The sequence below is a fragment of the Prenolepis imparis genome, unplaced genomic scaffold (genome assembly GCF_030444845.1).
Source record: "Prenolepis imparis isolate NDT839.2.m4 unplaced genomic scaffold, iyPreImpa1.0 SCAF_4, whole genome shotgun sequence".
NCBI lineage: Eukaryota > Metazoa > Arthropoda > Insecta > Hymenoptera > Formicidae > Prenolepis > Prenolepis imparis.
The window spans coordinates 16,972,656-16,988,585 of NW_028141162.1; the positions used below are offsets into that span (position 1 = coordinate 16,972,656).

Genomic DNA, 15,930 nt, shown 5'->3' on the forward strand with positions numbered 1-15,930 from the left:
CGAAGATATGACTTCGATGTGTCTCGTATACCATAATCCAAGATAAAGAATCGATCTATCCGCCGTGTAGGGGCCATATCTCTCACACTCGAATTGTCGAACTATCGCAATAATCGAGAGACGATGGCACCGACAATAAGTGTAAAACAGCCCCTTCTATCTTTCTCTCTATCTTCGATGCGAGGGAAAAAGACGGCAGTCAGCACCGTCGAGAAAAATTACATCGGCACACCGCCATTAATCTCCGAACGAGCGGATATTATTTTAATTCTCAAGTCTCTCTCTCTCTCGAGCCGAATCTCTTCCAAGAAACGCCGGCCTTTGTCCCAGCCGGCTGCCCAGAAAGAAAAGTGACCGAGTGATTTAATCTACGAGAACGAACAGCGCGACCCTGGACTCCTCTCTATTTCTCTTTCTTGCTCTTTATGCCTGTCTCCTTCCTTTTCTAACTATTTCCTCTTCGTTTGCTGCTTGTCCCATTGCCGAGATTCGTTTTTGCTCGCCGAATTTGCTCGACGACGGCAAAAACGCTTCTCGGGAAAAGTCGCAAGTCGAGCTTCCTTTCAGTTATTAACGATCTCTATATGATGTTCAAATTGTGTCGAGGAATACTCTGTTCGAACTCGGTTTATGTAAAGTTCAAATTTTTTTACGTAAACACTCTAATTTTTCTTCAACAATTTTCTGAATGTTTCAAAGACGCGATATGCACATATATATATAAATTTATTATTCCAAAATTAAATTGAATTGGACATAAGCTTATCTATTATAATTAATATTAATCATACAATTATAATTAATTATAATATTAATATTAAATTAATTATATATAATATTAATATTAAATTAATTATAAATACAATTACAATTAAAACAATTAAAAATATTAATATAATATGAATATTAAATTAATTATAAATACAATTATAATTAATATTAGAAAGAGAGGCAGTACATAATTATTCAATTTTTTCACGTAGGAAAAGAGGTCGAATTTTCTGCTGTATAATCGAAATGCAGGAAATGACGTTGTTTACGTATGACATTTCGGTTCTAAGGCATCATCGGACAGGCAGATAAAGAGCGAAGCCCGCTTCGAAAAAAAGGCGACGTCTTATTCTACATCCAGATAAAATACGATTTCAAAACGCCGAAAGAGAGAGAGTTACACGCTCGTACGAGCCGCGAAACGCTCGGCTTCGTAACGGCTTCGAAACTCTAAACTTTGTACGCCATTCAGATGTATATAATGGCCGTTATCTGCACCTCCGCGCGTATCTTTCATTGACTAATGCGCCGTGGAATTTACAAACCCGGTATAATCGCGCGACTTCAATTTTGTTTTATTTTATTAATATTATTTTGTTTCATTTTATTATTTTATTCGAATATTCGATGCACTATATATTATTTAAAACATATTACTATTTAAAAATAATTTCAACATATTAAATACATCCCCATTACCGCTATAGAAGTGATATAAAATAAACAATTTCTCACTCACCGACACGTGCAATAGCGGAGTTGTAGTACACAGCACATTGATCTGAAAACAAAATATTCAAATTATGTATATACATATATATGTGTACATATGTGTGCGTCGAATATCTCATAAACAATACAGTTTAAAAAAAAAAAATGTTGCATACCTCACAGTTGCTCCGCTATCGCCCGATGCCTCCCCGAGCCTCCTCCTCCTCTCTTCCTGGTCCTTCGTAGCACTCACGACATTCGCGAAAACATGAATAATTACGATTGTTCGATACTTTACGCGGCACTCCCGACACGCGAAACTTCACACGGCACTCCAGACACGCGAAACTTTACACGGCACTCCCGACACGACGCGTGAATCGCATGCAACCTGTAACAAATAAAATACATACATATATTAGAATAATCTGATTATTTTGCATTATAACATACACAATATAAATATAAACATATGTAAGCTAGAATATTTAATTAGCAAATTTTCGCTTTATTAATATTTTTTGACAGAAATCAGCTGATTTAAGCGTTAATTTGCTAATTAATTTTTAAAATAAGAATATGTTATAATAATATATTTTAAATAATATGTTATAATACCTTGTTTTTGATTAATATTTTTGACATTTATCAGCTGATTTCTGTCAAAAAATATTAATCGAGAACAAGATATTACTATTTTAATTTTTTAACATATTATTATTTTAAAATTTATCAAATTAACGCTTTAATCAGCTAATTTCTGTAAAAAAGTATTAATTGAGTTTAAACAAACTTTATATTATTTTTGCAAAAATATCATTTTTTTAACATAAAACCGAAGAATGGCGCGCGCTTGTGTTGTTCTAGTTTCATCAAATAGTAATGTATCATTTTCGATCGAATACAATTCTCAATTAGCGTAATTAATGCAAACGATACGGCGTTTTTCGGATTACGACATGGTTTATCACATGACGCAATACCGCTTTTAATTTCGTTAAAACTATATTCGTTTACAAAAGTTCTCGACCATCGCATTTTGATACGACTTGATATTTGATTAGAGAAGTCCATTGCGTAAAAAGTAGCTTATATTAATCGCAAACTTTCTTTCTCTATTTTAAAAGCAACTTTTCAAAAAAGATACATAAACGTTTAAAACTATTATTGTTTTTAACTTTAATTTCTAGAATATTTTGAGAAAAAAATATTATATGTATAAATAATTTAATTCTAATTTTTTTTTCTTTACAAATATCAAAATAATTTTAATATATTTGTCGTCCTTGATCCCTCTAATTAAATGAATAATACAATTTTCAAGAATAAATAATTATTAATAGCATTGTTTTTAATTTTGGGTATTTAATTTTAATTATTATCTCTTCCTAACTCAAAAAAGCATAATTAAATTAAAGTAACGATATAAAAAGAAACAATTCTAAATTTTGTTTCGCAAATATTCAGAAAAAAAAAGATATGAAGAGATTGATGAAGTCATGGAAAAATCTGTATTTACGATTTTGAGAGTTTATAAAATTTAAATGACATAATTAATTATTTAATTAATAGCATATAGTTTCGAATCCTGCACTAATAATTCAATGTATTGAACATGAAACCGGAATATCAGAACTATATATACATGTACGATAATGCTTTTGCTACTCATGTGAGCCGGATGCAGCTCGTTTTTGATCGATAGAACCAAGGACGACTCCTCGTCAGGCTCGCGTTTAGAATATCCTAAATTTGCTTCGCGCTCTGGGAATTCATTCAACTCTTTTTTTCCTTCAATACTAAATTCAATCAAAAATCTCCAAATGTTTAAGTGGCTTATTTTTAAATTACGTACTATTATACTAACAAAAATACATATAAAAAAAATGAATAGACAAACGCCTCTCTTGATTTACATTCTGTCCTATTTTATAATCAGCGAATTAGAATATACAAATTTATATATCATACTGAATCATATATTATATGTATATAATAATCTCGAATGAGATAAAACGTAAGAAACGTGAAAGGGTATAACTCTACATGCATAAGTAGCTACGGAAGAGGAAGTAATTAGTCGAAAGCAGAATATAATTGGCTTAGTAGACCATGGGATATCCATATTTCATATTACATATTAAACGTATAAATATCAACCCATGTTTATTCGGATATCTTTTCTGCGTCTTGACTGACAGAAAATAGGTTTCCTTAAAGAACATGAATAATGTAATTAAAAAAAAAAAAAAAAAAGATAAATATATATATTATGAGAAATTAAACACAAGAAGTATCATTGGATACAATTCATTTTTACTTTATCTCAAAGCATATTAAATTGTCATTTATGCTAGTATATTTATAAATATTTTTAATCACTTTTATTATATGTATATTATTTTTATTTTAATTATATATATATTTATTTTATATATATATATATATTTATTTATTTACTTTAATTATATATGTATATATAATGATCGAAATTCAGTATTATAGCGAAGTTGCACCGTAAAGATCGTTTCGAAGTAATTAGTCCTGTCGTGGAGAGCGAAGCATCTTGCGTTTAGCGCGCTTTCCTGCCTGCGCGCGGATCCCTGGATCAGGACCTATCTTAACGTGCGTGGGCCCGGCTCGCTTCATTCGGCAAACTAACCTACCCGTCTAAGTAATCCATTGTGCTTCTCGTGCTCTCTTTGTGTGGCTGCTCTCACGCCGAGGGATCGGCGCGAGAGGGCCAGAGGGACAGAGCAAGAGAGAAAGAGAGATATAGGGAGAAAGAAAGGAAAAGAGAACGAGTGAGCGAGGATGCGGGAGATAGAAAGGAACGAGGTGGGATTGAAGAAACGAGAAAGAGGAGGCCACAAGGCCAACCGAGTCCTAAACGATTCCTCTTGCTTTACGTTTTTACCGCGCCGGGATCAACGTCGAATTGACTAACTGGTCCAATTTTATTTATTTCGAGAATAATTCGTCGGGATAAATTCGACGATATATATATATTTTTTTTTTTTTTTTTTTTTTTCAAACCTAAAGTACAAACTTTGACTTTTCCAATCGTAACAGCTGATTTTTTAAATCAGCACTTTGGGAAAATTATAATGAAAAAAATATTAATTGCAACTTTAATTAAAAACCTTTTTATCGTATTAATATTTTATTAATTTACATTGGTATTTTATTTATAAAATATTAATACATTAATATTTTATAAATAAAATACAAATGGCGATTGCAAGCGATATTTTTTTTCAAGTGCAATGGTGATCTAAAACTGGACCAATTTTATTTATTCGAGAATAATTTAGGATAAACTGGACGATATTTTTCTCTTAAACCTAAGGTTCAAACTTTAACTTGTCAAATCATAACAGCTGATTTTTTTCAAATCAGTATCATAGTGAAAAAAAATTAATTCGAGTCCTTAAAAAAAAATACATGTATATTTTTTCCAATCTGCCTGTTAGCTCGTTAATGTTTCGACTGTACCTCTGACGATTTTCGTTGCACAGGGGGGAAGAAGGGGACAAAAGGGGGAAGAGCTTCAACGAGATATTCCTCAGCGATAGCGACACGGCCTCGGTAAGATATATTACCTAGAATCACGCGACCACAGTTGTACAAACTTTAATCTCCTCGAATAATCCTCATTCGAATCGCGTCTCCGCATTGATCTTAAAGGCTACCTTCGACTTAATTGCTCTATCCCTTCTCACCGTCGTCCTATATCAATTATTACGCCGACATGTCCGTCTGTCTTATAGTTTTGTGAGTGGTCGAACACAATTGCATCAGTTTTGCCAAATATTTCTTTCCGAAGCTGTCATAAGATAAAGATAAGACATTTGTAGGATAAGATATATATTTTTATGGTGGAAAAAAACCCAAGAATTTATTTGGACAATTATTTCGCGTTTAAAAACACGACTTATGGTTCGTTAGAAGATAGTTTAGGAATATTTTTTGAAATTTTTCGATACTTTTATAATTTTTTAAAATTTAGTATCGTAAAAGCAATTCAGAAATACTGACTAACACTAAATATTGTAGGGTGTTTTATTATAATGATGCGAATATGAGCAACATTGAGCGCTTGTCAAAAGATATTGCGAAAATTGTGTTGCAAGAATTTATGTGCAGAAATTGTATTTCGAGTTTTATTTATATTCATATAATAGTATTTTTATATTTCGCAAATTTTAAGAAATTTTATTTTTTTATTTCTTAAAAATATTTCATTAAAAATTTCATTCATGAGCATCATGAGAAAGAAAATAATATTATCTTCAAGTAAATTTACTCTTAAATATTCATGTATTTTTATAAAAAAATTTCCATTTATTTATACACGTAAAATAAAATATCTATTTCAGTTTGTGAATCATTCTAATATTAATCGATTAATTCAGAATTAAAAAATAAATCACCCTAAAATCGCTCGTCCCAGGTTTTCCCGCGTTTTCCCAATATTTCTTATCAAAGGTGCCCACCCAAAGGTGCTGGTCACGTGAGTCACGGATCGCAAAGGCGGATTTCCGTGAGACTGAGAGAGGAGGCAGAGCGAGCGGTAACTCAATAGTAATTTATGTACCTAACCGTGCCAACCGCCGTGTCCGCGGCATCGGTATTCAGCATCGACCTAAACAAAGAGAGAGAATGCGCAACAGGAACCTGTTCTCATTCCCATTCCCATTCTAGTTCCCGAGGCGCACAGCGCTACCCAAATATTTCATTATTTACCCGTGGCAGCCGATGTACTCTGGATTCTCCTCGCTTCTCTTCACCTATGACACTTCCTTGCCTCTCCTCGGCAAGAATATTGCCGATATTATGTCACTCGACTAGTCTGTTTGCGCGTGCAACAATTTATTTAATTAATACATTTATTTAATATCGATAATAAAATTGAAGTAAAGTTTTTAAATATTAAGAATATTTCGCAGAATTCACGCTGAATTTGTCGAACTCGTCAACATATTCAAAAAATTAGGAATTTATTTAATATTGAAAAAAGTTTTAAGAGTTAGCGGAAAGATGAGAAATTAAGCGAATGTCTATTTTTTTAATTTTATCGAGTTAAATAAATTTTTTTACACCGAATATATTTTACGATATTGATCTAAGAGCGCGTAAAATGAATTTCATAGAATAAAATAAGCGGATTATTATCAAAAAATAATATTTCTAATTTCTACACGCAAAAAATATTAGTTACAATAGCTAAATTTTAGATACCTTTATTACATCTGAAATTTAATTACTATGCCTAAATTTTAGCTATGATGCTGTAATATTTTTAAGCTATAGTTTAGTAGAGAATTCCCCGTTAAATTATAGCTAAAAATATTAGTTATATAGAGAGCTAGACGTAATAATTAATAATCAGATGTAATATAGGGACACCTAAAATTTTGCTACGGTAGCTAATATTTTTTTTCCGTGTATAAACAGAGAAACGAGATGATATAAAAGTCTTTTCTTTTTTTTCAAGCATGTAAAACCAATTTAAAAATGAGATGATCAAAAAAAGGTAGTTAAGCAAGAGAGTAGCGAAGCGAGCGACTATCCGAGAAGCTCTTTACGCCCCGTATCGCCATCAGACAAGATAGGAAACCGCTAGCGTTGCACTTCGGATACCCTGCCAACGGGATTCACATCCGTTTCACGACCGAGCAATCTCTCCCTCGAGAGTATTAAGAATCGTTTCTCCTGAAAATAATAACCGACAAATAAGAAACGGTGCTTAATAGCTGTTATTTAATATCGGATACGTCGAGCCCTTGTTTGTCATTCTACACCCTGTTTTCGACTGTATATAGACATAACATTATCATATCCACAGCGATGTTTTATAAAAATGTCGCTTCGCGTAATTGATTAAATAAGTTTGCGAAAAAAGGATAACGAAAAAAATTAAAAAATAAAAAAATTACTCTTTTTATTTAAAAAAAAATAACATTGACTGATTGTACATTTAAAAAATAGCCTCGAGCGTAATGAAGTCCTCTTCGGCAAATCTAAGAAGCTGCAAAACTTTTAACAAGCAACGTTCGGGGGTCCGACACCTAAAAATCTATCCTCGTACATCTTCCGAGAGAGACAATGCGTAAAAAAAATCTAAAACATCACGAACTCCGTTCCGTATACTTCAGGGGGCTCGTTCGCTCGCGAAGGCGATAAGGAAGGTTCGAAAAAAAAGGGGGAAGAAAGAGAAAACGAATGAATATATATTAGGTAAGTTGCGCGGCATTTCTACTACATCCGCATAGAGAGAGAGAGAGAGAGAGAGAGAAAGAGAGAGGGCCTAAGTTTGCCGCTAGCTCTCGTTCTAACCCAACCTAATCTAACCGGCAAGAAGAGGACAAAAAGGAAGAAGAAGCGGGCTCACCTACCTGGCGGCTCCGCTCGCTATAGGGGGAAAAAAGGGCTGACAGAGAGAGAGAGCAAGACGGTAAAGGAGGGTAAAGGAGGGCGCACACTCTAAGGAGACCTTGAAGGCTGCTGGCCGGGTGCCCAGGTCTAGTGCTGACCCACTATAAAGGCACTTGCCGTCCTGCTCGTTCGTCAAGATGTGCCGCTAGCAACCTCTCCCTCGGGACTGGAGCGCCTGCTAACCTACTACCCCCTGTCCCCCTCCCTCTCTCCCTCTCTCTTTCTCTCTTCGTTCACCGCATTTATACAATACATACACCGGCTCGCGAGACTCGACTCCGAAAAACCCGCTTTCAGACCCCGGACCACGCGCTCTTCTACTACTCTACGGGGGCCCCCGCACCCCCTTGTCCACCCCTCGTTCCCTCTTTCACTCGTCATCATCTCGTATCCCCCGTGCTGCCTTCTCGCGATCTCGTTTTCATTCTCCCTCTCCTCCTCTTCTTTCAGTATCCTTCCTTCCCCCGCTTCATCCCTCCGCTCTCGCGGTGGTTCTTTTTTTTTTCTCTCCTTTTCTTTCTCGCTCCCGCCCTTTTCCAAATACATGTCTCTGCCCTCGTCACTCGCCCCTTCGCGCGTAGTGTTTCTCCTTCGTTTACTATCTTACTCTCTTTTTCAGCCGATACTCTCTTTCTTCATCTCGCTTCTTCCGCGCTTCTTCTCTCTCCTTCTCTCTTCTGCCGCTTTCTTGCACCTATTTTATTAACAAGGAAAAAGAAAGAGAGAGAGAAAGAGAAAGAGAGGATTTATATGTATATGTGGGTATGCGTGTGCGCGTGTATTTTGGAGGGAGTAGTACCCATCTAGCATAGCAACTGCTGTTTCTGCATTTCTTCACAACGCGCCCCATACAAGAGAGATGCCGGTATATTTTAAGCATATAACGGGTGTCCTGTCGCCCGAAACGAAGAGAGCTCGAGAGTTTTCCCGGAAGTTCGCGAACCGTTTCAATGACTCCTCTCTTCAAGTCTTTCAAGTCGAAATTTTCGTCGTAAAAATTTTCAGATTTTGATATAATAAATTAGCACACGAAATATACATGAAAAAATATGCTATCTTTTTAAAAATTATAAATTTTTGTCAGATAAAATGTCAACTAATAATAGTTGGAGAAATCAATGAATTATCATTATAATTGTCAAATTTTATTTGAAAATATACTCGAGCTAGAAAAATTCGACAAGAATTGTAATTAGTAATAATAATTATTTTATATATATTTTATCTAATCGCAAATATTTTTGTGTTTTCTGAAAAATAGTACAAAAATCAATTTCAAATATAAAAAGACTAATAAAAGTCAGGCACAAATATTAGGTGCAACAAAATTATTTTTTAATCTCTATACTTATTCTGAATTTAATTAATTCAAAATAAGTATAGAAAAATTTATAAATAATTTTGTTGCACCTAATATCTGTGCCTAGCCATTTTGAATTTGTATTTATATATCGGAGTTTTTTCGACCTTTTACAAAAATCAATCATTTAACGTTGCAACAAAATTCTTAATTTAGATACTTATAAAAATATTATATTTATAGATCTATATTTGTAGAATATTAATTCTAAGATATTATATTTATAGAATATTAACAACTCTATAAACCTTGTTAATGTAGTCATGCTCTGCCAAGTACGTTATCAGGATTTTAAGTCTTCGTCATTAAATAGGGATGAAAATTTCTGTTTTAATATCTTTTCTATTATAAATATATGTTATTAATATTATTATTATCATGATTGTAATTATGGTTGTTATTGCCATTTATTCGTGTCATCAGCATTATTAGATCGCTCGTCAAGCCCCACTTTAGCAAGTATGATGACAAAGTTAACCCCGCCGGTGCAATCTCATCCCATCTTTACGGCACGTGAAATCGGGCGTAAAATACGCGGCGTATTTAACGCGGCATAAGAATCGAATTAAAGTCTCGTCAGGAGATGTATCCCGGCTATCTGTCTCTCTCTCTCTCTACCTCCCTCTCTCTCTCTTTTTCTCTCGCTTAGCACCGAATTGGCTTTCGCATGAAACCTGTTGGCTACGCGATCTCTCGAGCACACTCGTTTCTATATAGGTACACTTACGAATATTATTACTGCTGGTCAACTCTCCTCATGCAAGGGGAGAAGACCTGACGCGAAACATACTAAGTAGCTATTTAGATGCTACTCCTCTCTTCTTCCTCCCGTTCATCTATATCTCTCTTTATCTATCTCTCATGAGAGCTGACGAAGAGAAGGAGAGGGGACACGCGAACGCGCCATTTCTCTGCTACTTCATTCTCCTTGTTCCATTTCATATTCGTACTTTTGATTCATTCGCATTCCCAAGCCAACCTCGTCCGTCCGCGTTATACATATACATATGTTATTATGTGTGTATTGAGGAGAGCGCAGCATCCTCTAATAAATTCTAGTTCACCACTCGATCTCCACTCGCTCTCTCTTGTACCGCAGAAAAAAAAAATCTAATCTTTATTTATAACTAGCGAAACTTTATTTCGAATGAGAGAATGTTTAGGATTGAGAAGACGTACCCATTTACTTGCACAAACCGGAATCTGTTAGTTTGCGATTAAAATATTATTTATATATATTATAGAGGATGTAACTGAAGAAACATATATGGAGCACACTGGATTTTTCCTCAGCGAAAATGTCGAGGAAGATCATAATTTTTTGTTCCCAATTTTTGCCATTAAATATATCTTTGTAATTAAGCTTTAAAATTATAGTAAACTCTACTTGAAATTAACTGAAGAATGTAGTTTTCTTAATATTTTAACTTAACAAGGTTTAGTTTGCGAGAAGCCCTTCTTTTTCAATTATTTATAACTTGAAAATTATTGGTACTTCGATATTTTCACTGATTGTGAGGAAAAATCGTCTCCAAATTGGCCAGAAAATTTAATGGTGTTCATATATATTTTTTCAGTTACACCCTGTATAATTAGTTGACAATATAAAACCAAGAGCGGCGATCAGTTCGATTTTGACAATTGAAATCGCAAGAGGTCCTATATACCTGGGACATTCGGATCTTGAAAAGATCCACTTAACGAGGTCGCGAGAATGATTCGCGAATTCTAAACATTCCGATTCGCGCAGCGAAGGATCGGTCATGAGAAATTAGATGGGCTTGACCGGTAAACGACACCTGGCACGTAAGAAACGAAAGGAAATACACACTCGTATATCCACCTATCTCTCTCTCTCTCTCTCTCTCTTGGTCTCTGCTCTTCTTTCCTCTCTAGCGCTTCCCTTTTCTTTCCGTCTTTGTCGCGAGCTTGCCGAAATGTCCGATGGTTCACATAACCTTTTGATCCTGATTAGAATATGAGTGAGGTGTAGCCGGCGATAGCTTTTCGCTCGGTTTGATGCCCCGGCCGCGATTTTTGCGCCGTTACCGCACACGTGCGATACCGGAACCCGGAAGCGACCGGGCGCGGAACCGGTGCCGCGTCCGGCCAGTGTGTTTTTCCATGGGAAAAGCCTCCCGTCTACGTCCCTCGGGGGTCAGAGGTCGCAGCTCCAAACAGGTTGTACGCTGACCCAATGATCCAATTCTGCCGTTTGACTTGAGACACGCATGAGAAAATCGCGGCGAAAATAGTTAACTAGTCCCAACCTCGTTAAACTTTACGCGCGACGAGAGTAGAATTGGAAAATTGAAAGCACAAAATATACGTAGCGTATTTTATTGCGATATAGTGAAATGACATTGGAAGCTAAAAATCCAGTTACACTCGAATCGTGCAGCACAAGATTTTTATATAACTAGATTAATAAAATAAACAATATTTTCTGGACAGTTTTAAAGTCATTTAGGAGAGATTGATTAATAAATTAAATTATCGATGTAAATAGAAATAATTTTAATATTAGGATATTTTAATATATCAATAAATTAATAAGTGTTTAAGAAGAAATTAATTCGGACAATTTTAATAATAGAATTTTCCAATCTTTGCACTTCATAGACTAATAATAAAAAATTACAGATATTAATTTTTGATGTATTTGCATGAGGAATTATTTTGTACTATTTATGTCATGACAATGAGATAAAACCATTAACTTTCCTCGGTTTGGCTCCTACATGAATATATTTCGTTACAATGTAACAAAGTATGATCCGCGAGATTTAGTAGCCTCGTATCGCATTAAAGACTCACTAAAAACTTTTTTCGTTACAGGATATACCTATCTCGGATCCTCACTCGTCGTCGAACCGTCCGTGGCCAGCTCAGCAAAGAAACGGTAAGTCACATAAATTTCTTCTCTTAAAAGCATGCAGGCGAGAAAGCATGGTTCTTAAACGATGTTACAAATAGAACACACAATCTTTTGAAAAAAGGCCGATTTTCCAAATATTTCTGTAATATTGTGTAGAAAAAGAATAGAAAAAGATGCACATCATGTACAAATTATTCCGACGATTACACAAATTAATGGCCACGATCGCGAGAAGAATGAAAATCTCTCGTCTATTCTTTTATAAATTTGCAAATTAAAATTATCGTCTTACAATTACATCACTGCTATTTTACATAATTATTTCATCGATGTATATCCGTTGTTTTTCTCTCTTTCGACCATCTGCCGATGGCAGGGAAATTTGCACTGAAAAAATTTCGATCGCGTGTGCAAGCGTAATATCGATCTCGGGCTCCTCATCATTGTGTGCTTACTCTAATTAATAAAGTCGCTAAACCCGTCGGTCCCTTAACTGATTGCCGTAAATTTCGCGCAATTTTTTGTTTCGAACCGCGAATAATATTCGTTATATCCAATAAGGGGTGAAAGGGGGTTACCGAGGAGCTAAAACGCGTGCCGATCGCACTTGGAACTTGGCTTTATTTAATTTCCCTCTCTTTCCTTCTTCCGCGCGCACCGCACGAAACTTCAAAAGGTTCGTTAACCCGGGCCTTTTTCGTCGTCGCAGCCCGATCGCAGGAGAGAGATTCGGGCAGGCGCGCGTAATACCGCGCGCGTAACAAGGTGCATAATTGGCCGCACGCGAGTAAATGCGCGCGTGCAGAGAAGAGAGAGCTCGAACTCTCGAACGTGATGCGCGAACGTGCCCGGGCAAAAATCGCTGCGGATTAAATCGTCCGCAGTGGAACTCATCCCGCGTCATCTCCGCCCGAATCCGAGATTCGTGTGTGCATATATAGATTTGTTTCTTCATGTTCGAAATTTTATTTATTCGGAGAAGAAGACGGTGAGGAGAGAAAGAGATGTCTGTGCCGCACGCGGAATATAGTGATCTTTCTCTCTACGATTTTTTTAATAATAAATCGAAAAGGCTATACAAAATCAGGTATGAAAAGGGCTAAGAGCCAGATATTAGGTGCGACAAAATTGTTTTTAAATTCCTCTATACTTGTTTTGACACAACAAAATTAAAAATAATTTAAAAATAATTTTATTGCACCTAATATCCATGTCTGGCTCTTATTAGCCCTTTTATACCCGAATCCTTTTTTTAATATATCTATGTAACTCTTTATTGTGGATCGGTAAATGATTGAAAGAAAGGAAACAAGTTTTCTGACAAAGGCAGAGACTCTCTCTGAAAAAATTTCACTACACTTGGAAAATTATTTAAAAACTTTTGCAATGTGTACTTTAATTATAAAATCATACTATGTCTCTAGAAATTTATATCTTTGATTAAAATAGAATTTAAAGAGCTATTGTCATCTAGTATCACAAATTCTAAAGATTATGAATCTTGAAGTTGATTATTTTTTTAATCAAAGTTTACGATTCTAGTTTTGTCAACTTATATTACGCATAAGACATCCTATTTTTTTTCAATGAATAATATTATCGTTGCGTCATAAATCAAGACAAATATGTAAAATACATATTAAACGTACATGAAATGCGTATTTCTTTGAATGGAAATGTCAAATGCAATCTGATATTGTTAGCATGCTTATTATATGGAATTTTCTACAAAGATTTATGAGATTCATGTATCTTACATTGAGAGACATAGGAAAGAGAAGGACCGGATATACGTTTCACTCGACGTAAATGGAATGATTTTGATAAGTAGTCATGTGTGCGTATGAGCATACATATGTATCTGTAGTATTGTGTATTCGTGTATTCGTATTGTGCATGAGAAAGAAAAATACTTGCAGCTATATTTATACAATTTCACTTGTTTTGTCTTTACATGCTCACGTATACACGGATCGATGGTACGTATCTTTATTGTAAATAATAGCAGAGTTTATTTATGCATCGCGCCGATAATGGAACCTTGATATCATCATCAGTCCATTATCAAGACAGTCGTCATTATCGTGTGTCGTGAATGATGGGTTTTCATACTTTGTGCAATAAATTGCTTTTTCACGAGAATCAATAAGTACAACTCACTTCTTTCCTATTTAATATCTTGCACATATGACATAATCTGTATTCGTTATCGTATACATATAACATATACAAATATATTAAAATATATTAAATATATTTTAGAGATATAGAATTGCTTTAAATAATTTATTTAACGCAAAAATCTGTATGATAGTATTTTTTTTTTAGGGGGGGGGGTAATTTTAATTACCATATAATTAATTTATATTAAATTATCAAAGTTTTAAATTATCAAAATCAATTTTTAAGTTATTAAAACTTTATTATTAAACTATTTAATTGTTATAATTTTTTTAAATTTAATTATTAAACCATCTAAATAATGGTTGCTTACATCTCTGACTTACGTCAAAATTTTTCGAGAAAATTTGCAAAATAATCTTAGAGACAGCTCGCAACTAGAGGAATCTTCTTTCTCAATACATGTACATATAAAGAATACCGGAAGGATTATTAACCCAAATACTCGAGAGGCGCGACACGTTTTTGCGTAACGAAGTTTGGGAGCCTCTGCAGCAGCCTCTCTTTCCCGAGACGTTGCGAGACGGCGCGAGCGATTCGGGAAAAGAAAAGAAAAGAAAAAAAAATATAGCACCTGCCTTCTGCTCGCGAGCCAGCAGGCTGCGCTCTCTCGCTCGTGCCACAACTGCAATCTGTTATTTCACCATCTTCTGCCCGCTCACGCACGCTCGCGTTTCTCTCTCTCATCCTCTCTCATCCCTTATACTCGCCGCCAGCCTCCTCCTCCTCCTCGTTCCTCGTCCAGCTTAAAGCGGTCTTATCGATGCCTCGGAGAAACGTGCCGTCGCATAAGCCCAGAATTTGACCAATTCAATATAGCCCGAGCGAAGATAAACGCCAATTAAAGAAGAAAAACGAAGGGCGAATGATAAATTGTCTTGTCAAACGTAAAGGATGTATTATGTGTGTATCTACACCTTTTCTGATGTATTTATTAATAATGGATGTATTAATGCACATCCGATTTTTTTTCTTTTATTCTCTTTTATCCGAGGAAAATGAAGAATGTGTATTTCTTGTGTGCATTTCTTCTTGCAATTCGAAATATTTTAGTTAATTATATTTTTGAGTTCTAATGTACAATGCTACGAAGATTTATGTAGCATTCATACAGAATAGAACAGGATAGAAAAAATAATTATTATTTTCTTTCTATTAGTTTGAAAATTGCAATAGCGATTAAAAATGATCTCGAAACTCGAATGCAATATATCTTCTTCTTACACTTGGATGTTACATTATTTCTTCTTCTAGTAATTAATGTTATCTGGATTAAAGTATCTAAATAATTATTTAAATAAAATATAATTACTTGATCTTATTTTTATGTAGTTTACTAAAATCTCGTATAATTTTATCTTAAAATTTAAATTTAAATTAAGATTAAATAAAAGAATTTAATTTTTTTACAAATTATTTAAACTTATGTATGACAAGTTTAATTGATGTAAATATATTTTTACAGAGTATTTTTTTAAATGTCATATTTAAAAAATTTTTTTTAATTCTTAAATATCTATAGCACATTAAACAAATTTTATTTTCAGGATATAAGAAATTATAAATAAACATATAAGCATATTGTTTTTAT

The 15,930-nt window shown here is 34.5% G+C and overlaps 1 protein-coding gene and 1 long non-coding RNA gene across 9 annotated transcripts in view; one reads left to right on the forward strand and one right to left on the reverse strand.

The window, feature by feature from the left end:
• LOC145935442 (uncharacterized) overlaps window positions 1-15,930 on the reverse strand; it is an 80,993-nt gene that overhangs the window by 37,349 nt on the left and 27,714 nt on the right. The window contains exons 4-5 of the long non-coding RNA XR_014425225.1: window positions 1,659-1,873; window positions 1,511-1,552 (exon numbers count right to left, since the gene is read on the reverse strand). This is a non-coding gene — a long non-coding RNA (uncharacterized LOC145935442). The remainder of the gene's footprint in view (window positions 1-1,510; window positions 1,553-1,658; window positions 1,874-15,930) is intronic.
• The window catches only part of Imp (IGF-II mRNA-binding protein), a 129,483-nt gene that overhangs the window by 15,493 nt on the left and 98,060 nt on the right, over window positions 1-15,930 (forward strand). For all 8 annotated transcript variants that reach the window (XM_083036791.1, XM_083036792.1, XM_083036793.1 and 5 more), the window contains exon 2: window positions 12,119-12,182. In XM_083036791.1, coding sequence (XP_082892917.1) covers window positions 12,119-12,182 — 64 coding nt within the window. The remainder of the gene's footprint in view (window positions 1-12,118; window positions 12,183-15,930) is intronic.